The sequence below is a fragment of the Herpailurus yagouaroundi genome, unplaced genomic scaffold, assembly GCF_014898765.1.
Source record: "Herpailurus yagouaroundi ecotype Mexico unplaced genomic scaffold, PumYag 28, whole genome shotgun sequence".
NCBI lineage: Eukaryota > Metazoa > Chordata > Mammalia > Carnivora > Felidae > Herpailurus > Herpailurus yagouaroundi.
In genome coordinates, this window is record NW_024412376.1 from 43,610,773 (window position 1) to 43,635,821 (window position 25,049).

At 45.5% G+C, this 25,049-nt stretch overlaps 1 protein-coding gene across 11 annotated transcripts in view; it reads left to right on the forward strand.

Moving 5' to 3' along the window:
• Positions 1–25,027, forward strand: part of ZNF827 (zinc finger protein 827) — a 143,630-nt gene extending 118,603 nt beyond the window's left edge. Inside the window, exons 8-15 of one of the 11 annotated variants that reach the window (XR_005789506.1) lie at positions 4,523–4,660; positions 6,130–6,301; positions 7,632–7,798; positions 16,731–16,922; positions 17,271–17,448; positions 19,119–19,185; positions 19,468–19,500; positions 21,015–21,096. Coding sequence is in view for 8 of the 11 variants with exons in the window: in XM_040473000.1 (XP_040328934.1) it covers positions 4,523–4,660; positions 6,130–6,301; positions 7,632–7,798; positions 16,731–16,922; positions 17,271–17,448; positions 19,468–19,479; positions 21,015–21,834 (1,679 nt within the window). In the remaining 3 variants the exon portion in view is untranslated. Of the gene's footprint in view, positions 1–4,522; positions 4,661–6,129; positions 6,302–7,631; positions 7,799–16,730; positions 16,923–17,270; positions 17,462–19,118; positions 19,186–19,467; positions 19,501–21,014 lie in introns of all 11 variants that reach the window. The other 10 variants (XR_005789515.1, XR_005789516.1, XM_040473010.1 and 7 more) reach the window with 10 other exon arrangements.
• Positions 25,028–25,049: the final 22 nt, after the last annotated feature.

The following is a 25,049-nucleotide window of genomic DNA, read 5'->3' on the forward strand; positions in this document are numbered from 1 at the left end:
TAGCTTCTGATGCAGGTGCACTTGATTCAAAAGCATTGACGACTTAAAAGGGACTGGTTAGTTTTCCAAAAGGGCACGTAGCTCGCTCTGCCGAATGTTTGGGTGGTTGGGGGTGACATGGGGAGCTGAAGGTGAAAGGTGGTTGGAGAAGGATTGCAAGGGTTGTGAAGCTCTTCAGAAGGCACACGAAGGAGTCTGGCCTGGAGGGGCCATTGCAGTCCAGGACAAGACGGATCAGATCTGTGCCTCCAAAAGACCATTTTGGAACCAGTGACGGGGGACGAGTGGAATAGAGAGGCTGTTCGGGAGGCTTTGCAACAATCCCGGTGAGAGATGATAACTCCGTTCAGGCAGTGCGGTCCCAGAAAGATCTTTGAGATCTTTGTTGGTTTGTTTCCAAAGTTTTTTTTTTTTTTTAAACAAATCAAATAATAGAAACATTTTTCATAAAAATATATCAAACTTAGCTTCCACGGTGTTGTCCATGCACACACACAAATTGGAACATGAAATCTTTTTGTTAAACCTGTAGCCTGTGGGGGCGCCTGGGTGGCTCAGTCGGTTAAGCATCCGACTTCAGCTCAGGTCATGATCTCAGGCTTGGTGGGTTCGAGCCCTGCATCGGGCTCTGTGCTGACAGCTTGGAGCCTGGAGCCTGCTTCACATTCTGTGTCTCCCACTCTCTGACGCTCCCCTGTTCATGCTCTGTCTTTCTCTGTCTCAAAAATAAATAAACATTTAAAAAAAATTAAAATAAAAAATAAACCTGTGGCCTGTGACCACAAGGACAGCCCAATTCATTCGGGCCCCACGACAGCGAGAAAGCACGGTGTCTGAGTCTATGAATCGCAAAGCTTGCCCACCGCCCTCACAGTGTTTTCCCTAATGTAGGGTTACAGTCACTATTGCTAATTCATAGAGGCTAGGACAGGCCTGTATATCAGGTTTTATAAATATTTCTTTATGTATATTTCTTTTATAAAATATTTATTAAATAAATTTAATGATTTTAAAATATTTTTGGTAATGGTCGATCATCAAGAACAGACAGAAGGTGCTGCCCTGATCGGGCATTCCCCTCGAGAGCCTGCGGCTGCAGTTGATAACTGTCAGTGGCAATGGGGGCCAGTCGTGCTTCAGAGAGGCAGGCCATGGACATTTTCATGGCACTTGCTAGGTGCCCATCACATTCAGATCTCAGTCTAGAAGTAGATGGACAGTTTTTGGTGACCGACTGGATGTGCCGAAAGAGAGGGAAGGAGGGAGGAATCAAAAAAGATTCTGCAGTTTCTCGGGTGGCATTTGAATGGCGCCATGCACAGGACACGTGGAAGAACGCAGCATCCGCTGAGCTCCCTTTCAGCTCCATGGCAGTTCTGTGAGGAGAGGAGCAGGCCCATTACCTTAGTGCTTCTTGTGTCAAAACAATGCTCCCCTTCGCACTGCCCTCCACTCCCCAGCCTCACCCAGCTGTGATTTCCAAGTTGTGTTCAGGGCCAGCTGCAAAGGGCCTGTGGTTGCCTTGTTCCTGCCTGTGAAATGAAAATGGGTGGCCGCTGTAAATGCAGACAGCAGTGGGGCGCCTGGGTGGCTCGGTCCGTTATGCGTCCGACCTCGGCTCAGGTTGTGATCGCGCAGTTCTTGAGTTCAGACCCCGCATCGGGCTCTGTGCTGACAGCTCGGAGCCTGGAGCCCGCTTCGGATTCTGTGTCTCCCTGTCTCTCTGCCCCACTTCCACTCGTGCTCTGTCTCCCTCTCTCTCTCAAAAATAAAATAAATATTAAAAAACAACAACAACACTGTGGGGAAGTTGTCTTTCAACTAACATCTTAAAATAAACTAAATGCAGACAGCAAGCGAGCAGGGAAAGCAGGTGATCCCTAGTCAAGGCCTAGGGTACCAGAGATGGACGGCTTCTGATGGCTCTGGCTGCTTCACCGCGACTGTGGGGTTTTTTTTCCTGCTTGGCTGAAGCAAGTATTCATAGTTTTAATAGTTTTCTAAGGCCAGTGGAGGAAATTGGACTTCATATGATACTCAGCTTCTCGAATGTGTGACTAATACTTAAAAGACTCATTAAGAGACTTCTTTAGTTTTAATTGCATCTCCTTGTTTGGTATGTGACCCAATTAATTCATTCTTGTTGTGAAGGTATTCGAAGACCCTGTACCCTCTTGACCTCTTCTTATAATTATTACCGTTGCCCTCCTTCGAAGCACCATTTTGATTACATACTTAAAAGGAGCTACTGAAATACCCTCTCATCGCCGTGTGGCTGAAATGCCCACTGCTTGGGCTCAAGGACAGTCATCTGAGAGTGGTTCTTGTGTCCTCAACAGCTCAGTGGCCAGCACCTCCCTTTTCACCTTCCCTCCCCCCCACAATTCTACCCCCTTCCCCCCAGAGGGTTTTAGTTGCACCTCCCTGCTTTAATAAGACTAGCTGTTCTCCCTGAGGCCCCAAAAGCTGTGTTTTAGCAAACACAGATAAATCAATAAATGTGCCTTATCAGTGTTGGGATTGCTGGCAGGTGCCTCAGAGCAAACGTGACTGTGATTCCACCTCATCCCCTCCCCCTCCCCCGGACACACACGTGTTTGTTTCTTCTTTTCCTTAGATTCCACTATCTGACAGACCTGCACTCAAACAAAAACCCATCCTGCTGACTCACCCAAATACAGGTGGAAGCCCATACTCGGGAAGCAGTTTTAACCAAATTGCGTGAAATAAAGTCCTTTCTTCTGATGTCTCTCTGTCCGGTGGTCTGAGCATTTTCATCTGCACGGATCTTACAAAAAAGTTCTCTCCGCCATTTAATTCTCACCACTTGGTATCCAGTTCTATAAAGTAATACTTTAAAAAGCAATGCTGGGGCGCCTGGGTGGCGCAGTCGGTTAAGCGTCCGACTTCAGCCAGGTCACCATCTCGCGGTCCGTGAGTTCGAGCCCCGCATCGGGCTCTGGGCTGATGGCTCAGAGCCTGGAGCCTGTTTCCGATTCTGTGTCTCCCTCTCTCTCTGCCCCTCGCCCGTTCATGCTCTGTCTCTCTCTGTCCCAAAAATAAATAAATGTTGGGAAAAAAAAATAAAAAAAAAAATAAATAAAATAAATAAATAAAAAGCAATGCTTTAAAAAGGCTCACGATAATTTACTGAGGTAGTGGACAAGACACCAACTACGTAAATTGTCTTGTTCTTCAGAGTGAGGCCTAAGAAAAGCATTCTCGTTGACTCGTCCCCTTCGCTCTTTACTATTCTGTCGCCTGGCTCCTTTTATTACTGTAGAAATAATGCTTGTGCAAACCGTTACAGTTCAGGGAGAAGAAACGTGGATGAAAAAATCAGACGTATTCCTATGGATGATGATGGGAAAGTGAAACCTTTTTTTTTTTTTTTTTTTTTAAGAGGACCAGAGGATGTATTGGTGTCCACACATCTCAGTCATGACTGTGAAGTATGTGCAGATAACCGGCGATCTCACCATTTTTCCTAATAGGATGAGACCTTTGGGGAAACGCTAGTGGTACATTACTGCCTTAGGGAATTTTATGTGGAGTAGTGTCTGAGTCCATTTGGGCTGCTGTAACAAAATCCCTCAGGCAGGCTAGCTTATAATAACGACAGAAATGTACTGTTCACGCTTCCGCAGTCCAGACGTGTGAAGTCAAGGGCCAGCATGGTCGAGTAAGGGCCCGGACTCCCCACTTCTCGCTGTGTCTTCACAAGGCGAAACAGGCAAGAGAGTTCTCTGGGGTCTCTTTTATAAGAGCACTAATCCCATTCCTGAGGCTCCACCCTCATGACCCAGTCAGCTCCTGGGGGTGGTACCTCCCAATACCATCACCTTGGGCTCTAGGATCCCAACATATGAATGGGGGGAGGGCGTGACACAAACATCAGACCACAGCAAATAGTGTGCAGTTGTCATCACTGAGCCTGTGAAACATGAAGTTCCTCATGAAGGACTTTACACAACCTAGAACACAGGGCAGAACTTTTCTTCATAAAGAACAGTGAACGTGTATGTCCTTTCAAGGGATCCAACCATTCGTTTTCACATCAGAATCTGAGATTCTTTACTTACCGTCAGATTCCTACCAATTCAGTAAGAATCGGAGATTGTTTACTTACCGTCTTGTGGCAAGAGCGTACATGTCTGGAGTTCTAGCGTGCAACTCAACTAGTCACTCAGCAAATATTGAGTACCAACTGTATACTGGGCATAGCGCTAAACCATGCTGTCAACCCACTCAGGGTCTGGTTGGCTGACCTTTAATGATAGGGAGGGAAAACACCAGAGAGTTGACTAGAAGTGGCATCATTTGCTACCACAACTTTCAGGAATAGCTTCTTAGAAACAAGAAGTGAGCATGAAGGCCAGAGGTTAACTGGGACTTCTCTGCAGTTATCAGCCACGTTGTTCAGAAGGAATCCCCTGCTAACGTCCTGCTGGATATTGACTAAAATGCAGCTTGTTCACGATGCCTTGTCTATCCCTCATGGTGCTTTGCTCTTTTGGCCCAGAAACAGAAAAGATAGTACTAGAGGCAGGAAACGGATTGCCATCCTGGAAATTCAATGACCAGCTTTTTCCCTGTGATGTGTGTGGGAAAGTGTTTGGCCGACAGCAGACGTTGTCCCGACATCTCTCGCTGCACACAGGTGAGTCAAGGCCTCGCTCCTAGGCCGTCTGCACTCTGGATCACCAGCCTCTCTACTGTCAAGAAGCTGACTTTGTCTAAGACCATTCTCGTTGGAAGTGGTGGAAATGTTTTTATCCTGGCCCTTCAAACCATTTTAGCTGGCATGTTCAAAGAGGCCCCGGAAAGGGTTTTTATTTGTACTGAAAGTAGGCTTGATGAGAAAAGATACACATGTAAGTGTATCCAGGTAAGGTTCCTGAATTCTGAGAAATGCATTGCTCTCACCTGGAGGCTGCAGGCGATGGGGGCTGCACCCACGTTACTGGTTCCATCTTTTTGTGGGAAATGGGAGCAGCAGAGGGACAGAGCAGCTTGTGGAGAAACAGTTGCTATCTTTATCTTCATATAATAGTAGAGAAATGTGGTTGGTTCTGCGCATTGCAAAAGGGACGGCAACCAAATTAAGAAAGGATAAAGGAGGAATAAATAGTAACTTAATCAATTTGGCAAGAATAAGTTCCTTCGCCCCCAAAAGGAAGGGCTGTATTTTATCTGTATGGCCGGGTTCCTCCCCTGGCCCCGCCAAGCCCCAGGCCACCGGCAGGACAGATGTGGGGACCATCTACAGTAACAATGATGATGGCTTGCATTTGGTTGGGGAAGAACTTTTTTCCTTATTCTCTGCTGTGAAGTGGTAAGACAGGTATTTTTTAAGGGCAAGCCCAGTGAGACAAAGTAAGAAGTAAGGATGGAAAATGAGTTTGCTCTTTGCTTTTTTCCACTATCGTCCATTCCCTTTATCTGCACAGTGAAAGCCAGCCTGCTCCTTCTACTATAATTTGCTTGATTAAGCGAATGAATTCAGAATGCCACTCTGGAAAGAGTCCTGAAACATTGTCAGTTTTAGGAGAGGGTTTTCATTAAGAAATTAATTGCAGCTTTTAGTTCTATTTATGTAAAATGAACATCTCCCATCATATTACTTCACATGAGTCATTTTTCTCCCCCTTTAATTTCATGAGTTTTTATTTCTTGGCTGACCCAGGCCTGGAGCTTGGGGAACATGATGGGGCTTCTCTTACACCAGACCCAGGAATGCTGTGCTCCACTCCCCTTTCCCCAGCTAAGCACCCACCCTCGGCTGACGCATGGCAGGTGTGCACGAACACACACACACACACACACACACACACACATTCATTTAGCCCCTGTGGGGCTCCCCTTATCAGGAAGAGGGACCTGTGGATGTCTAGGAAAAAGCAGATGGTCCGGCTGCCCTGGGACTTTCTTCTATCTAAGTACTGATACAGCAGTGACCTCCCGGATGAAGACTTTTAGATACTTATAATCCCAAGGTGTTCCCTTTGTCCCCATTTGAAATGAGATCTGAACCTTCCTTGCCATGACAGCTCTAAGTGGTCTCCTGCAGGTGTTGGGTTTTCATTTTTGAGAGCAGTTTGGGGTTTTTTTCCTGTTTCTTCTCCCCAGAGGAAAGAAAATACAAATGCCACTTGTGCCCCTATGCTGCTAAGTGCCGTGCGAACCTGAACCAGCACCTGACCGTCCATTCGGTGAAGCTGGTGAGTACGGACACTGAGGACATTGTCAGCGCCGTCACCTCTGAAGGCAGTGATGGGAAGAAGCACCCTTATTATTACAGGTGAGCTGTGAGTGGAACTGGCCCGGCCTTCCCCATCTTTCTAGAACACTCCCCACCTGGGTGCTAGGGCATATGTGATGAGGTACCTCTTAGTCATAGTGCTGACCTTCATTTTAATACTTGCTTTGTTTACACTGGACCCACCAGCCATGCTGACTCTTCTCTTGGCTTGGATGCCCCTGGTAGAAGTAATTGAAAGGGAAATGGTCTTGGAGGTAGCTCTCTGGGGTGGAGCTCCAGGGAGTGACAGGGCTCCGGGGATTATTAGCTTCTCGATTTGTGCGGCTGGAAAGCTCCCAACCTTTGTAACTGAGCACCTTGCTACTTCCTGAGAACCGTCCTAAGGAGAAGAAGACCAGGGAAAATAAATCTGAGAACTCTGAGGAAATAGCCTTGAAAGCATTGCATATTTGCCCCTGGTTGTATTGTCTTCAGTGCCTGGAATTTCATGTTTCCCTTTCATATTTGACCATGAATCAATATTTGGTTTGGTTGCAGTGAAATCCCAAGTCTCAGAATTGTGCCCAAGAGGTAGACCATACAGATTGGTAGACACTTGCTTTTGCACAAAATATCTCCATGGACGGTGACTTCTATCAGCAGCTGTCACAGACAGGAATTGCTCCTGCTGGCAGTGTGATCTGATGACCTGCATGTGCCTGCCTTCCTACACGGAAGGTTTCCAGAGCCAGAGAGAGGCTCGCTGGGCATGCGGGGTGCTCTGAATTGATCAGTGTATCCACACCGCTAATATCTTGGCAAGGCTGCACCACATCTCTTTGCCCACAGGAATCAGTAAGGTGATGTGCGGCATCTGGAACCTGTAATTTTTAATTAACTGTATGATTATTCAGCATCATTATAGCATGTATGGGATTGTTACATTATGCTGACACTTAATCCATTTGGCACGGTGACCACTTCAGAGGCATCCCAGAAAGCAGAAGAATTTTCTTTTTTTTTATTTTTTTATTTTTTTTGGTAATGTTTATTTTTGAGAGAGAGAGAGAGAGAGAGAGAGAGACAGAGCATGAGCAGGGGAAGGGCAGAGAGAGGGAGGGAGACACAGAATCCGAAGCAGGCTCCAGGCTCTGAGCTGTCAGCACAGAGCCCCACGTGGGGCTCAAACCCCTGAACCGTGAGATCGTGACCTGAGCCAAAGACGGATGCTTAACCGACCGAGCCACCCAGGCGCCCCAAGTAGAATAATTTTCTAATGCAAAAAACCTTTTGGTGGGAAGAAAAGCATGTGTCAAAGTCCAGTTTTCTGAGTGTGCCACAAAGTATCACTCTTCTCTCTCCCCTTCTTTTCTTTCGTCCCCTCATACAGCTGTCACGTGTGTGGATTTGAGACCGAGCTCAATGTCCAGTTTGTCAGCCACATGTCACTCCACGTGGACAAGGAGCAATGGATGTTTTCCATCTGCTGCACCGCCTGTGACTTTGTCACCATGGAGGAAGCAGAGATAAAGGCTCACATTGGCACCAAGCACACAGGTGACCAATACTGTCGGTCCTTCTCTCCTCCATCCCCCAACCTGCCAGCATGCATGCCCACCTGGCAGAAGCGTCCTCATCACCCCGCGACACTGACATTCCCTTCCTCAGAAGGGAGGACTTTCCCAGGGTCTCGGAGCCACAGTGCCCAGTGGCCATCCTGACATTGCCTGGCACAGCTTGGGCCTCGCTGATCTGAAAGACCCACACGTTCAGATGCAGTTGTGAGGTGCTGAGCCATTGGCTTGTCCTCACCCTGGGTGTCGTCATCCTAGGTAGCAGCCATCGGGCTCTCGTGATGCTCTTCCCCTTGTGTCTTCACATGCTGGATCTCATTTAAGCCTCGTAGGCCTCTGAGGCCGATGCTGCTGTTCCCGTGCTATAGGGGTGGGGAAACGGAGGCTTCACAGAGGTGAGGCATTCTGTCCAAAGTCAGCAATTAGGATGTGCCTCCAGAAGCTTGGGCCCGAACAGTTTCCATTCTAGTCCATTCTCGCTGCTGTTCTGACAGGTCCGAGCAACCCTTGGCAGAGGTTTGAACCTTTGTGGTTCTCTGTGCCAGGACACTGTGTGCACGTACTTTAACAGGCTCTGCTCCTGTCCCGTGAAACTCCAGCCCTGACACACACCAGGTCTGCTCAGGGAGGGGGGCGGGGCGGAAAACCGGATTCTCCCCAAACAGCCTGATCGCTCTCCAGGCTGTGTGTGGCCAAGACTTTGCCAGTGTTCTCCTTCCATTTAAGGCTCTTGCCATTCTTAACGATGTTAACATTTTGAATCCACCATGCAATTATCCTCTCACAAGTGATGGTTACAAATGACACCAGCGTGGAGTCATTAAATGAGAATGAGGAAGAGCCTCCCCCACCCTGCGTTGTGTGGTGCTTACAGATTACGAGCTGATGTTGCCAACTGCCAACGCTGGGTGTTGGGTCAGCCCCTCACATCGTTGGCCCTTGAAGGATTTGAGAAGGGGAAGTTCCCGACAGTTGTGCTGACGATGTGCTCAGCCGAGACGGATCTCTCTTTGCTTTACCGGCCGCTTTGGTTCCAGGGTGCCAACAGCAATAAAAGCTTGCTTTTATCATAAGTTGAGAAGCTATGACTTGGAGGTCTGCAGAGAGCCATTATGCCGGGTGAGAAGGTGCCATTTCTACCGTTGGTTGTCTCGCTATAACCACATTAGCACCATGGGCAGCAGGTGAGCTGGGAAGCCCATGTCAAAGACAAATTAAATTCAGCATCTCGGGAGTGCCAGTGGAGGGAAAGGCCAAACCCTCTTCCATTTCCGCTGGCTTTTCAGATATTTCCCCCCCGTTTCTGTTATTCTCCCATTCTTCTAACCCTCTGCACCCCAAGGATGCCTAAACCCAGTCGAGAACCCTCCTCCTCCCTCCCCAGGCCACAGCCCCTCTGCCATCACCCCACCTCAAGGAAGCCGTAGAAACCATAGAAACCAAAATGGCTGGAAAGCCGTTGGATTTAGAGTCACTTAATTGTCATTGGTGGAAACTTCACATTGACAAGTAACCAATGCAAACACACTCATTGCCACAGGGAACACAGAGATCTTGTTCCCTCTGAGGTGGTAGGGCTCCTTGTCTACCTGCAAAGAATATTCTTGTTTGTTGGCACAGACAGCCAGAAAGAAATGCATTAAAGAAGTTGCTTTTTTAATACAGTAGAAGCCTGTAACACTGCTGCTATTAGGGAATAAGGTTATAACCTATTTTACAGTTTTGGGGTTTTTTTGGTTTTTTTTTTTAGCCAGGGAGACAGTTTTTTTGTTTGGTTTTTTGTTTTTTTTTTTTAAGGGCCAAATAGTGAATATTTTAGGCTTTCAGGCCATACGGTTTCTGTCGCTACATTCAGCTCTACCATTGGAATCTGAAAGTAGCCGAGACAATACACAATTGAGCAGGCCTGGCAGTGTCCCAATAAAACTTTATTTACAAAAGCGGGAGGCTAGATTTGGCCAAAGGACTATAATTTGCTGACCCTTTTTATAAGCTAATGGTTCCACAGTGAGGGTTTCTTGCATCTAGTTGCTGTTTTGAAGTGTTTGAATTTGACCCAAGATATGCCCATCTAAATCTGCAAATTAATAAACTGTGTAATTACAAAGTTATGATATAGAGCAGTATATATACTATGTAATACATATTATACTATATATTCCTGAGAATAGGAAGCTTATCTAAGTTGCTGCTGTCTCCCAAGCACCTAGACCAGTGCCTGCACAGTGCAAGTGAGGAGTAAACATTCGTCCGGTGAATGAATATGTGTGCCCGAGCACGTCTACACACATTTGTGTGTTCTAAGCAAGAAAATTATTCAAACGTGCCCCTTACTGAACCCTGAGAGTCTACTGACTTATGCATATAATCCATGTGGAAGAAGGTACTTGGGATGGAGGAAAACACATTTTGAATTCTAGATTCTGGTTCTACACCCGATGTTACCATAAATAACGCTGCAAATGTAGGAACTCATTCAACTTCTCTGGGCCGTCCATTCCTTGACCTTTTGAATGTGCAGGAGATGTCCAGCAGGCATAAGACTCTCATTTTGTGGGCCTTGTCCTCCGATTTGATTTACCTGACGTAGAAATGGACACCTTTTATTTCAGTACATTAAGAAATCCTCAATGCTTTCTTGTTACAGAAGTGAAGTGATCTCTGCAAGGGAAAAATATTCCCTCTGGTTGCTTCTGATTTCATCAATGCAAATTTTGCTGCAGTTTTTAAATGTTGCAGTAACAGCACTGAGGAATCTGAATAGCTCTTTGGAAAATACCACCATCAATACTTTACCCTCACACCGACACCAAAATAAATACCAGAAGACTTACACAATCCCCTTAACAAATCAGCCCTAGAAAAGCTTGAAGGAAATAGAATGTTTATCAAACTTCCAGAGTGAGAAGGATTTGTGAAAGCTTAAGTGATACAAAAAATGGCAAAGGAAAAGAATCAAGAGATTTGATGGATAAAAATATCTTCTTCTATTTGCCAAAGAAAAGGAAAAGATGGGAAACAAAACCCAAAAACCAGCCTGAAATGACAGAGGCTATATATTTACTATACAGAGAATTGATATAAACTGGTAAGAAACACTTTAGGTCTCTAAGTGCAGAATTTACAAAGGGCATAAACAGTCCATACATAATAAAAGAAATAAAGGCTAACCACTCCATCTAAGGAACCTCACTAGCCACCAGTTAAAACTCAAGAGTGGCTTATGTTTCATGTATCACGTGAGGAGTGTGTTTTACAGCGTCACCCACGATCGCCAGATGCTGCTGATACTGATGGCCATGACCCTACAGGGTGGGAGAACTTTTCAAAACTACTTAGGTAGTGTAGACCAAGAGGTTTGAAAATGCCTGCAAGTCAGTCATCTTTCTTCTGGGAGTCTGTCCCTAGGAGAAAAAAATCAACCAGTGGAATATTAATTTTCACTTAAAATTTAATTTTAAGGAAATACTTAAGTATTGTAGGATAAGTCTACTCCAAGGATATATAATACTGTCATTTAAAACCATTAACTCATAATTATTTTCATAAATTTTTTGAGAGCCAACTATGTGCCAGGTATATAAAACAGCATGGGAAAATACAAAGTGTTAATTATTGTTGTTAGTATTACTTATAAATATTATATGTTATATTTTATAATAATAATAATACATTTTTCTGTAATGCTTGCAATGAGCTAGGCATTGTTCTTAGTGCTTTATATATAAAAACCCATTTAACCCTCACAACACACGTATGAGGCTGCCGATATGATCCCCATTTTTAAGATGAGATCATTGAGGCACTAAGTTAAATACCTTGTCTTAAGTCATTCAGCTTATTAATTGGAACAGGTGGCATTCAAACTCAGGTGTTCTGGATCTAAAGTCTTTATTCTTAACTACTTTGCAATTAACAGCAACGATTTTAAAATAGATCTGCTTCTAAAAAAAAAAGAAGTATGTCAAAAATGGTGTTATATTGAGGTGGCAAGACAATTGGCCATTTTTTATGGTCGCAGTTTATCATTTTGTGTCATTTTAGATTATGAAATTGAGGTTTTTAAAAATTTTTATTTAAAATTTTTTTTAACGTTTATTAATTTTTTTTTAATTTTTTTTTCAACGTTTATTTATTTTGGGGACAGAGAGAGACAGAGCATGAACGGGGGAGGGGCAGAGAGAGAGGGAGACACAGAATCGGAAACAGGCTCCAGGCTCCGAGCCATCAGCCCAGAGCCCGACGAGGGGCTCGAACTCACGGAGCGCGAGATCGTGACCTGGCTGAAGTCGGACGCCTAACCGACTGCGCCACCCAGGCGCCCCTAACGTTTATTAATTTTTGAGAGACAGAGACAGAGGGTGAGCAGGGGAGGGACAGAGAGAGAGGGAAACACAGAATCCAAAGCAGGCTCCAGGCTCTGAGCTGTTGGCACAGAGCCCACCACGGGGCTAGAACCCACAAACCATGAAATCATGATCTAAGCTGAAATCAGACGATTAACTGAGCCACCCAGATGCCCCTAAAATATCGAGGTTTTTTTTAAAGTTCACTTCAGCTGGCTGTCCTCACGTATGAGGTTGCATTGCCTGTGCAGAGAATCATTCACCAAGAATCCTCGTGCTGGGGCACCCAAGTGGCTCAGTTGGTTAAGCATCCAACTCTTGATTTCAGCTCAGGTCATGATCTCATGGTTCATGAGACTTAGCCCCACATCGGGCTCTGCACTAACAGCACAGAGCCTGCTTGGGATTCTTTCTCTCTTCCTCTCTCTGTGCTCTCTCTCTCTCAAAATAAATAAACTTAAAAAAAAAAAAAAGAATCTTTGTGCTGCTGAAAGTAAATGACCCCTTGGATGACAGCAAGCTGTGGACTGAGTTGACAAGGGCACCCCAGCTCACTCCCTACAGACAGAGCAAAGGGAGAGGAGGACTGAGAGCAGAGGAAGCGGTGTGGGGTAGGGATTACAAGTTGAGCGGGCTGGGCTGTTTCCCCATGCCGAATCGCAGAGTTGCTGTCATGACACCTGTGTATTTACACAGTGATTAATTTAGGCAGCTCTGCCCACTGCCTTAAGCCTGAAGGTACTTAAAGCTGTTGTTAAAGATGGTAATTAAAATCATATGTTTTCATTCTAAAAACTAATTTAAAATAATCACTTGCAATATTCTGTGAATGAGACCCATCTTACAGGATGGATTTGGTGAAGCAATAGACTTAGGGCCCCCACTGAAAATATTCTGTCTACAAAATGTGACTAAACCTAGGTCACATATTAGAGACCGCCAATGACGGGGCTGGCTTTCACATACCTTCCTTGTACCAAAGGAGGTCTATACTGTCAAGGCATATTCCATCCCTCCTTGGGGGTCCATGAGTGAGGTCACATCATGTCTGTCCAGGAACCAAGTTCAGTTCTGCCAGGAACAAGACTTGGAAACACTGTAGGAGGGTAAATATTTGTTTTCCTTCCTCTTTTTAAAACTTGTTTTTAATTGGACAAGTAATTTACGGCATTCTAGACAATTTTGAAAATCAAATAAAATAAAATAAACATAACACTAATAATTTCACACACTAGCTGTAACCACCATTACAGCTTTGTTTGCTTCTGGACTTCTTGTGCCTATATACCATATATGACTTATTTTTTAATCTTCTAACAAAGAAAGTTCGTTTCTAGAGTTTACAGTCACCAGATTACTGAAGCACAGTCTCCCTATATCACCTACCTTAACCTAAAATGATGGGGTTGTTTTGATTATGTTTGGGGAGAACTGACAGCTTAACAATATCAAATCTCCTAAACCGTGAACAGTGTAGAGCCCCCCAATTATTTTGGGGTTTATAATGTACATTGTTAATTTATTACAGTACACGTTTAAGTCATAAACCATTTCATGGGTAATGTAAGTCTTACAATAACGTAGTTCTCTGTCCCCTCTCCTAGCCTTTATGCTTTTGCTGTCATACATTTATTTATATATGTTATAAACTCTCTATTATATTATTTTTAACAAAATTACTTTTATGATCTCTCAAAGAGTTTTAAATTTTTTTTTTCAACGTTTATTTATTTGTGGGACAGAGAGAGACAGAGCATGAACGGGGGAGGGGCAGAGAGAGGGGGAGACACAGAATCAGAAACAGGCTCCAGGCTCTGAGCCATCAGCCCAGAGCCTGACGCGGGGCTCGAACTCACGGACCGCGAGATCGTGACCTGGCTGAAGTCGGACGCTTAACCGACTGCGCCACCCAGGCGCCCCTCTCAAAGAGTTTTATATAAGAAAAACTCACGTGGGTTCCAGCCTCGTGTCGGGCTCTGTGCTGACAGCTCAGAGCCTGGAGCCTGCTTCGGATTCTGTGTCTCCCTCTCTCTCTGCCCCTCCCCTGCTCACCCTCTGTCTCTGTCTCTCAAAAATGAATAAACGTAAAAAAATTCTAATAAAAACTTTTTTACCCCGATTTCAGAATCTAAAATGACACAAAATGGTAAACTGAGACCATTAAAATTACCAGTTGTCTTGCTGCCTCAGTACCAATTTACCCTCGTGGGTAAATGCATGCTCTTCATTCTTTTGTGTAGATCCGTTTGTACATTTGGTGTCATTTTCCTTCTGCCTGAAGAATTTCTTTTAACATATTCTGTAATTCTAGTCTGCTGGTGATGAATTCTTTCTGCTTTTGGGGTGGGGAGGAAAGTTTCATTTTTGAAATATTTTTCACAGAGTACAAGATCTCAGATTGACAGGTGTTCCTTTCAGCACTTTAAAGATGGTGCCCCACTACTTCTCACTTGCATTGTTTCCAGTGAAAAATCTGTTGTCATCCTTATTTTTGTTCTCTGCACATAATGTATCCTTCTTCCTCAGGCTGCCGGTAGGATTTTTTCTTTATCACTAGTTGAGCAATGGGATTATGATAGCCCTTGATATAGATTTCATCTTTTTTTTTTTTTTTTTTTGAGAGAGAGAGGTGCACACGTGAGTGGAAGAGGGGCAGAGAGAATGGGAGAGAGGGAATCCCAAGCAGGCCCCACACCCAGTGTGGAGCCCAACATGAGACAAACCCAAAACCCTGGGATCATGACCTGAGCCGAAATCAAGGGTCAAGAGTTGGACACTTAACCGACTGAACCACCCCAGTTCCCCAATTTCTTCAGCTTTCTTATGCATAGGGTTCATTTTGCCTCTTGGATCTGTGGGTTTATGGTTTTTCTCAAGTTTGGAAAAGTTTTGGCCTTTTCAAATTTTACTGCCCTTTCCACCCAATCAGGGACTCCAATTAAACTTATATGAAGCTATCTGAAGGCATCCCACAATTCACTGATGTTCTTTTCATTTTTATGATTCTTTTCTCTCTCTGTTTCATTGCAGATAATTTCTATTGCTATTATCTTCAGGGTCCACTAATCTTTTCTTCTGCCATGTCTAAATTGCTGGTAACCCCATCCAGCGTATTTCTCATCTCAGACATTGTAATTTTTGTAAATTTCTCTCTAGAAATTTGATTTGGATCTTTTTTTTTTATATCTTTCACATCTCTATTTAACTTTTTTAATATTTGGAATGTAGTTATAATAACTGTTCTTATGTCCTTGTCTGCGCATTTTAACAACTGTGTCAGTTCTAGGTCAGCTTTGACTGATTGATTACCCCATTTTAGGTTGCGTTTTCTTGTTTCTTGGCATGCCTGCTAATCTTTATTTGGATGTCAGATATTGTGATTTGCCTTGTTGGGTACTGGTTATTTTGTATTCCTATAAACATTCTTGGCCTTTGTTTTAGGGTACAGTTAATTACTTGGAAACTATGATTCCTTTGTGTCTGGCTTTTGTGACTTGTCAGGCAGGTCTGGAGCAGTGGTCAACCTAGGGCTGATTACTACCCATTACTAAGAGATCTTCCTCAGTTTCCCACCGAGTGTCCTGGGAATTATGAGTTTCTCAAATTTAGCTAGTGGAAACAGCACTCACTGTTTTCTAAGCCTTTTTTTCTCTCCAGCCTTGGGTAGTTTTCTCACACAGGTGCTTTGGTCCCTACTCCACTGAATACTCATGGGGGACCCTCTGTAGGTCTTTGAGTTCTTCCTCTGTGCTGCTCTCTCCCCTCTGGGAAACCTCCCCTCTCTAGACCCTGCTCTGTGAAGTCTAGCCATACTGATCTCCCCAGACCCTCAGTGCTGTTTCCTCAATTCAGTGAAACTGATGGGCACTGCAGCCTGGAGACTAAAGTCTCTTAAGGCAGGAAGTAGGCCACCTCTTTTCTTTCCTGTCTCTCAGGGATCACTCTTCAGTGCCTGATGTTCAACGCCGTAAAAACGATTGTTTGAAAACAAAAACAAAAACTCTTGTTTGATATATTTTGTCTGGTTTTGTTCTAGTTGTTTCAGTCGCGATGGTAAATCCAGTCCCTAACACTTCATCTTGAATGGAAGCATTAGTCTCTTGACACTGGGTTTTAATGGCCCACTGACCGGTTCACTCCTGGTCTTGAGGGAGAGTCCAGTGCACTGATAAAGAGCATGGATCCTGGAGTAGGGCCAACTGAAATCTATGCTTTGCCACTTCCTAGCATGTGACTTAGGCCAAGTTGCCCTGACTGTGCCTCCCTTCCTTCATCTGTAAAATGGGGATGGTAACCATTGTGCCTCATTGGATTTTTGAGAAGATACAATGAAATCATGCATTCAAAGCATGAGAGAGTTCCCAAGTACCACAGGTGTCATCACCATCGATGACGGAGACCTGAGATCCCAGTCGGTGCACTAGGAGAGCTCTAGAAGCCTCACTTTGTGTTCCCTGAATGATGATGCAGCCATGAAGCCCAATTCCCCCACCCCTAATTGCTGTTATTTCAGGGTTACCATCTCCTAAATAACAGACCTGGCTTTGGGGGTTTTGTTTGTGTTTTCAGGAGAAGACAGGAAGACCCCCAGTGAATCAAATAGCCCCTCTTCATCCTCCCTCTCAGCTCTGAGTGATTCAGCCAACAGCAAAGATGATTCAGACAGCTCCCAGAAAAACAAGAGTGGAAACAACGTGCTGGTCATCTCTGTTGTGCCTGGGAGCCAGCCCTCACTGAATAGTGAGGAAAAGCCAGAGAAAGGTAAGGGAGGAGGTTGCGGGCCTGCGCAGTCCTCCCCAGTCTGGGAGGATGACCCAGCCTTACAAATCAGCCCTTGAGGGGAGTGATGTTGGAAAATAGATGTTCGACCTGTGAACAGTGTAATGCTGTCGCCTAAAATTTGTATTTGTTTTGGCTTTAGTGGCATCCAAATACAGGGTGGGTAGATGGGCAGTGTGGCATTGATTCTGGAGCTGTATGTTCAACTCCTTTTACCACCAAGATGCTGGGCGCGGTGCCTGAAAGGGGAGGAGGAGAAACAGTGAGATGTCTGTCCCACTCCTGTCCCTCTGCCACGTGCACCCGCACACCCAGCTCCCGTCCTTTCAGGGTTCGAATGCGTTTTTTGCAACTTTGTCTGCAAGACGAAGAACATGTTTGAGCGCCACCTGCAGATACACCTTATCACCCGGATGTTTGAGTGTGACGTGTGCCACAAGTTCATGAAGACACCTGAACAGCTGCTGGAGCATAAGAAATGCCACACTGTCCCCACCGGTGGGCTCAAGTAAGGAAAGCAAGTACAGAACCTTTTACTGTGTTGTTATTTAATACCCTTCCCCATCCCTACCCCAGCCCCTCCCCGAAGGTTTGGGGGGTCATCGAGAGGGAGAGCTTGGCATGGGGCCAGTTAGTCAGCTACCTTTCGCTGGATGTGAATTAGACTTGTTGCCCAGGGGTCCAGCAGACACAGCAGGAGAATCCATTTCACCAATATCCTAGGATTCCTGGCAAGCAAGAGGACCTGGCGGAGGAGCCCAGCATGCAGGGGGAGACTCATCCTACACTGCTTGAGTTTTGTTCAGACTTGATTTCATGGACTTGGGGGTTCGTGTCCCCAGGTGTAAGTCATTACGCTGTCACAGCACTTCACCATTTCTATTTTTTAGATGATTCGCCATATACATCTTTTAAACAAGCATTACGACCACCCCATCTGCACAACACCCCCAGCTATTGGATCCTTGCCTTTTCGAACAGGCAGGAGGCGGTGTTTTTCATGCAGAGATCATGTGCCTCGGGTCTTCCTGCAGACGTGCCTTATGCCTTCCCAGGAACTGGGATTGGGATCTCCCTGGCTAGCCTTCATGAGACCTGACGTTTCCAGTCACACATTATTCACAGGTCCCCAAAGACCTAGACCACAAGCATCATCATTAACCAATATTTGCAAGAAGCCCTCTGGTCTGAAGTGAGACCCATCAGTTATTATCAAACACACGGTGTGTCTGGCTTGATAATAGGTGCTGAAGGGCAAACAAGGAATAAAACGTGATTTCCACCCTCAGGAAATTTATGTCCTACCACTACCAGAATTTAATCTTCCCAGTGATTCCGAAATCAGCCCCTGTTCACAAGGCACTCATGACCTAGTAGAGAAGGAAGCATACGTCGTTGAGTACAGGAAGACACACAAGTTTCTAGGCACAATTATTCATGTTTAGCTGAAATAACCATGTAATTAAAAGAATGAAAACTTATATTTTACTTGACACAAGAAAAAAAAAAAAAAAAGAACCTCTTGTTTTAACCATTTTTACCTTTGAAACTCACAAATTGCCAGAGAGGCGGCATGACTCTCCTGAATGGGTGAGGGATGGAGAGACCCAAAAGGACCCTGGGGGCCAACCTGGGGGTCAAATGTCGGGAGCAATGCAGGGTTGACTCCTCCAAGCTCCTGCCTGGTCAGAGGCACCCTCCTCAAAAACTTGACGAAACAGAGGAGTCAGGGAGCAGCACCTACTGTCCAATTCCGTTTTGTTTCACTCTTGGGGCACTTAAGTGGGAGGGGGAGGGGATGTTTGCAGGGATGGGGGAGGGGAGATTATAATCCGAGACAGCCAATAAATGGGAAATGCCCAGCAAGCGCTTATTTGGGAATTTGATTTGGTTTGTTCCCACTGTCCCTTCCTAAATACTTGTTTACTCTTATTTAAAGAAAAGAAAAAAAGCCATGTACGTCCGTGGTTGGACTAGCACTCATTGCCCTTCCCAGTAGCCCCGTCACACCCATCAACTCTGCGGCCCCTGCCAGTTGTGGCTTTGTCAGTTAGCCTTTCCTTGGGGACCTACAGAGTCCCGAGCCTCCGACCCATTGGGGAGAATGCACAGTGAATGCTGATGCTTTTGCCAGTACAGACACTTCCGGTGTGGTGCTAACGGTCCCCTGTGTAATAGTTTATGTTCTAGGATGACCAAGTAGAAGAATACTTTGAAAAAATTGATAATGCCTTCTGGCTATACAGTGAGTCTTTGTTTTGTTTTGTTTTGTTTTCCCTTTGCCATATCAGAGAATTAATTTGCCTGAGAGAGTGTCTTTACGATAAATAACGGGAGCACAGAAAACCCTTAGCACTTTGCCTGAGCAGCGAAAGAAAGATTGAGCTGTGGGTCACAGAAATGTCCTTAAAATGAAACAGACTGCCGATGTCTAAGTTGCTTTTCTGTGATGGAACTGCTTGTACTCTATATCCTGTTCATAATGCAGATCAAATAAGATTATACTATTATTTTTCTTTTGCCGTAGCTCAGGACAGTGGTGAGTTTCAGACTCCTCTAGGTAAGGCCCAGCTTGGCGTAGGGGTTGTGTGTGCACCTGACCTGGGAATGGGCTTTATATTTCTCTCGTGTGCACTCTTCTGTGAGCTGAGGTTCAAAGGCTAACGGCGAGCTTGGCGCTGAGGAGCAGTGCACGGTGCACTTGGTTGTGTTGGGCTCTGCTGAACACCTCTCCAAACCCTCAGAGGACAGACCACTCCTGGGCCCTGCCCCGCAGGTGCCAAGCAAGGGCTGAGGCAGCCACTTTTGCATTTGCGTTCTTTGTGCAAAGAGAGTAAACACGCTACAGCTATCCTGTCAGCCACCAACTTGAGCCTTGCGGCTTCCAAAAGAGCAGCTCAGCAGAATTTGTAAACATGCCCTCACTGCTCCTCCTAGCCCCTCTGGACAGCCAGGAGGCTTGGGGGTGGCATAGCCTCACTGCCTAGGATGGAGGAACCGAGCCACGGAGAGGCCCAGGCTTGGTCCCAGGGCACATCCAGATATAGCCCAATGAGGTGACGGAGCTGGGACCAGAGTCTGCCAGAATTATGTTGTAGAGACCAGTCCAGTAATGAATCAGTGCCTACCGTGTGCTGAGTACTTTACCGGGCACTGCAGAGAACGCAGAAGAAATGTAAGATATGGTCCTGGCCACTGAGAATTCATGATCCAGTTGGATTGCTATTATGTCCATGATGTAATAATCTTCTAATAATGTCTTCAAAGTCCAGAGAGCAGTCGCCTCCCTCCCTCCTTATCCCTCATTAGTGATGGGCTGGTGGGTGGGCCTCCCTCTCCCACGCCCCATCCTGGTCCGCATCTGCCTTCCCCGATGGAGAACCAGGACTGCAGGAGACAGGATTTAGGAGCTCAGACCTATGTATAGACACACACACTCACACAGACAGACACACACAGGCCTTCTCATCCTAACAACCCTTTCAATAAGCACGATTCTGACCCCTATGACTTTCTGTTTGCCGGAGGTAGCTCTCCCCCTATAAGCTGTTCTTCAAAACTCTTAGCCTTTCTGCGTGTGCTTGGTGTGGTGCATGAAAAGTCGATTCTTTGTGTTGCTCCCATCTCGAGGGGAGGTCATGAGGTTTAGACCTCTGCTATGTCTGGTGGGAGGCGGGGAGGGCTCCGAGGGGACGGGCGGGGAGGACGGAGGGGAGCAACCGCTTATTTATTCCTCGCACTTCTTCTGCTCCCCTTCCTGCGGGCTGGTGCTCACCGGTCCAGCCAGGAGACCCACAGTAGGCCGAGCGTACCTTGCCAAGGCGGCTCCTTAGTGGGGACGGCTCTGTCGGCAGAGAGAGCCAAGCGGGTCGTCTTAACCCCGGAGAGGCGGCAGGGCTGGGCTGGGCAGGGGCAGGGGCAGGGGCAGGCCAGGCCTCAGAGTTTGGGGGGGGGGTGCGTGAGGGGAGGCTGGCGAGGAGGGTAAAGGCGGGGCCGCAGCAGAACCTGTCCGGTTGAACCTTCCCCTTTCGTTGCTTCCCCCCCCCCCCCCCCCCCCCCCCCCCCCCCCGGCAGGTGCCCATTCTGCATTTATTCCACCAACCGCCCCGCTGCCATGGAGTGCCACCTCAAGACCCACTACAAGATGGAGTACAAGTGCCGGATCTGCCAGACGGTGAAGGCCAACCAGCTGGAGCTGGAGACGCACACCCGGGAGCATCGCCTCGGCAACCACTACAAGTGCGACCAGTGCGGCTACCTGTCCAAGACCGCCAACAAGCTCATCGAGCACGTGCGCGTCCACACCGGGGAGCGGCCCTTCCACTGTGACCAGTGCAGCTACAGCTGCAAGCGCAAGGACAATCTCAACCTGCACAAGAAGCTGAAACACGCCCCACGCCAGACCTTCAGCTGCGAAGAGTGCCTGTTCAAGACCACACACCCCTTCGTCTTCAGCCGCCACGTCAAGAAGCACCAGAGTGGGGACTGCCCTGAGGAGGACAAGAAGGGCCTGTGTCCGGCCCCCAAGGAACCAGCCGGCCCCGGGGCCCCGCTCCTCGTCGTCGGGAGCTCCCGGAATCTCTTGTCTCCCCTGTCGGTCATGTCCGCCTCCCAGGCTCTGCAGACCGTGGCCCTGTCGGCTGCCCACGGCAGCAGCTCAGAGCCCAACCTGGCACTCAAGGCTTTGGCCTTCAACGGCTCCCCTTTGCGCTTTGACAAGTACCGGAACTCGGATTTTGCCCATCTCATTCCCTTGACAATGTTATACCCCAAGAACCACTTGGATCTCACATTCCACCCTCCCCGACCTCAGACTGCGCCTCCCAGCATCCCCTCACCCAAACACTCCTTCCTCGCCTATCTCGGACTAAGAGAAAGAGCAGAGACTGTCTGAGGACAGCCGTGTTCTGTACCAAAAACAAAGAGACAGAGACAAAAACAGAAAACAACACAAAACAAAACAAAAAACCCACAAAACTTAAACACAACCCCAGCAGGTGTATGTTGCTGCAAAACCTACAGACCCGCCCTGGGTCTGAACCACGTGTACTGTATATCTTTAGTAAGGAATAGAGAATTGGCTCTGTGTGTATACCTATTGCATTGACCTGAAAGCTGCTTTATCCAATCTTCAGAGAGGTGACCTACTGCATACTTCTACCTTCAGAGGCATGCCTCCCCAGCCACCCACTCCCACTCTCAGCCCCTTCTCCGTACTTTTAACTGAAAGGAATTTTGTCTTGTTAGACCCTAAAGAGAGTGTCCTTAATAGCAATCAGCACTTGCAAGCTTATGTACTGGTGCATTTTGTTTTCTGTTGGGTGAATGGGGCGTGTGGGTGTTGCGGATTCTGAAAGAGAAAGCCGTGTGTCGTGTGCCATGACATTTCTATTGCACATCTCTTTGTACTGGCTTCTTTCACAGCGATGAACATTCTTTTCCCTCCTGGGTTGTTCATCCATGACAGTCTCTCCCCGAGCTCCTTCGTCACCTTTCCCTCTCTATTTTATGGCTACAGAGTGGTAGGGCCTGGTGCTTAGTCGATGAAGGACTGGTAGACACCCGCAGTGCTGCTTGAGATTTCCGACAGGGTGCCAGAGACCTTGTGCTCAGATCTTCTTGGTTATGAAGATGTGAGAACCGAGAGACCACTCTGGAAGAAATATCTCGCAGAACTGCAGCCAACATCACAAAACTTGTGTGTTTTGTGTGTGTGTTCATACATATACAATGTGTATGGTGCACACACTGCATCATTTGTTAAAGGGCAGATTATATATATATATGATTATATATATATATATATATATGATGTATTAATTCAGTGGTTACCATTCATTTGCAGGAAAAAAAAAACTGTATGAGTGAAAAATTTTATGGTTGATAAATCCAGCCAAGGAGATTAAAGGGGTTTGGATAAATTCTGGGTATCCATGCTCAGACTAAAAAAAAAAAAAAAAAAAAAAAAAAAAAAAAAACGGCTTTTTTTTTCACAGTTTTTTTGTTTTTAAAAATTTTTTTTTTTTTACATCTAAAAAAAAAAAAAAAAAAAAAGTAAAAGGAAGAAAATGTACCTTTTATATGGAATGAGTAGACTGTATGTTTGAAAATTTTGTCACAACCTCTTTGACATATAACGACCCAACAAAAAGGTGCTGTTTAGTCCTACGGTTCAATTTATGCCCCTGAGAAGTTTCCCTTGTGTTTGCAGATCGTCTGGCTATAGTGGTATTCTCCATGTTATTAATAATTCTGTATTCCATTTTGTTAACGCCTGGTAGATGTAACCTGCTAGGAGGCTAACTTTATCCTTATTTAAAGCTTTTATCTTGTGGTCATTAAAATGGCAACTTATGTGCAGCACTTTATTGCAGCAAGAAGCAGATGTGGATTGGTCGCAGAGCCCTTTGCTAATCCTAAAAAAGTAAAGGGTGATTTAACAAGAAAAAAAAGAATCTTTGGCAGAATATGTTAATTGCTTGTATTTTTAAGACAACAGAATTTCCAGTATGAAACAGGCTGAAAGAGCAGGAAGAAATGTGCTTTGTATAATAATGGAAAGATTGGAATATAAAAGTTTATATATTATTTATCTATTGACGAACTGGTGTACAAGAGGAATGCCTTCTTACTGCGTTGCTGTTTTCCATCACGTGTTATCCTAGAGTTGGGGTTTTTCTTTTCATCTGTTTCACCAGGGGAAAATAAAAGCATCCCTAATTTTCTTCCTCTAGTCAGTTTGCTTCACTGAAAGCCCCCTCGAACTTGGTACAGTTCTACAGGAAGCCAGAAGACTGTACCATCTGTCCACACCATGGACTCCCCCACCCCCATACCATCCTCCTTCCCCCAGACCGAGCAGGTGTGATACACTTCTCTTCGCCAGTCATCCAGCCCTGGAAAACCTGTTTACACTAAGGAGATGTCCCCAGGGGCAGGGAGGCTGAGCCAGCTAGGGCAGGAAGCTCCCGAACCCTCGGTCATTCTCCAGCAGAGACATTTGTTCTTGGCTATGTTAGAAATGTCGTTCAACCTCGCCATGTCAATGTCTCGGTAAAAGACACTATAGACAGTTATGGACAATACACTCCAAGAATACTGGGCTTATGGGTGGGTTGGTTTTTTTTTTTTTTTTTTAAGTCTTGTCTTTATCCCCATATAATGGAGAATGTGCCACTTGGCTAATAATGTGCTTTCAAAATTACAAGTTCAGTGATGACAGAATAGAGGGCCATGGTGATCCCATTGAGGCTGGCAGAAAAGGTGAATCACACATAAGCACCAGCAGGTTAAAAACCTGAAAGGGTGGCCCCTACATTTAGGACTACAGGTTTTACAGCATGCCACTTGTGCAATATGAGGTCCTAGGCTGATACTTTCAAGATTGAGAGGGATGTTGGAAGGAGATGTTTACTGCTCAAATGCCATGCATTTCACTGCTTGCCACTGAACTTGTATTTGAATGACTTAGTTATGCTTAATGTAATTGGGCAACTTTTTTAGCACTTTGGAAAGAGTCATCAATCTTTCTGGTAAATTATAAAAGTTTTCTGAGTGAGAAAAGGTGTGTTTGGAGTTTGTTTGACTTTTTATATTATTATTATTGTTATTAATAAAGAAAAATCTACAGCATTTTTCAGACTCCACCGAGATAATATATACCCTCGAATTTGGTTTGCAGTTTGATACTCAGGGAAGGATTATTCCATAGATATCCTTTCCGTGTAAAACACTAACGTCTTTGAGAAATTCACCTGCCAACTAACTTCAATTCTGTTTTCACTATGCATTCTTCAATGAAAGCTAGCTTATTTTTCCATATAGTACAGCAGTTAGCATTCTCAGCACTTTCTTCTATCCTTTTTTTAATTCTTCATATTATGTTCAGATGATCATACTGTCAAGGTTTGTGTACATTACTGAAAATTTGTATTGTATAAAGCTTTTTGCATTACAAGGCTGTACAGGGTCATTTTGACAGTAACTGGTATATTTCTTTGCATCTTATGTTGCATTGCCAATTTCTAGTGTATCCAGTTTGGAAGTATAATATACTCTAATTAAACAAAAAAAAAAGGTTGGCTATACTCTTTGTTTCTTTTCTTTTTT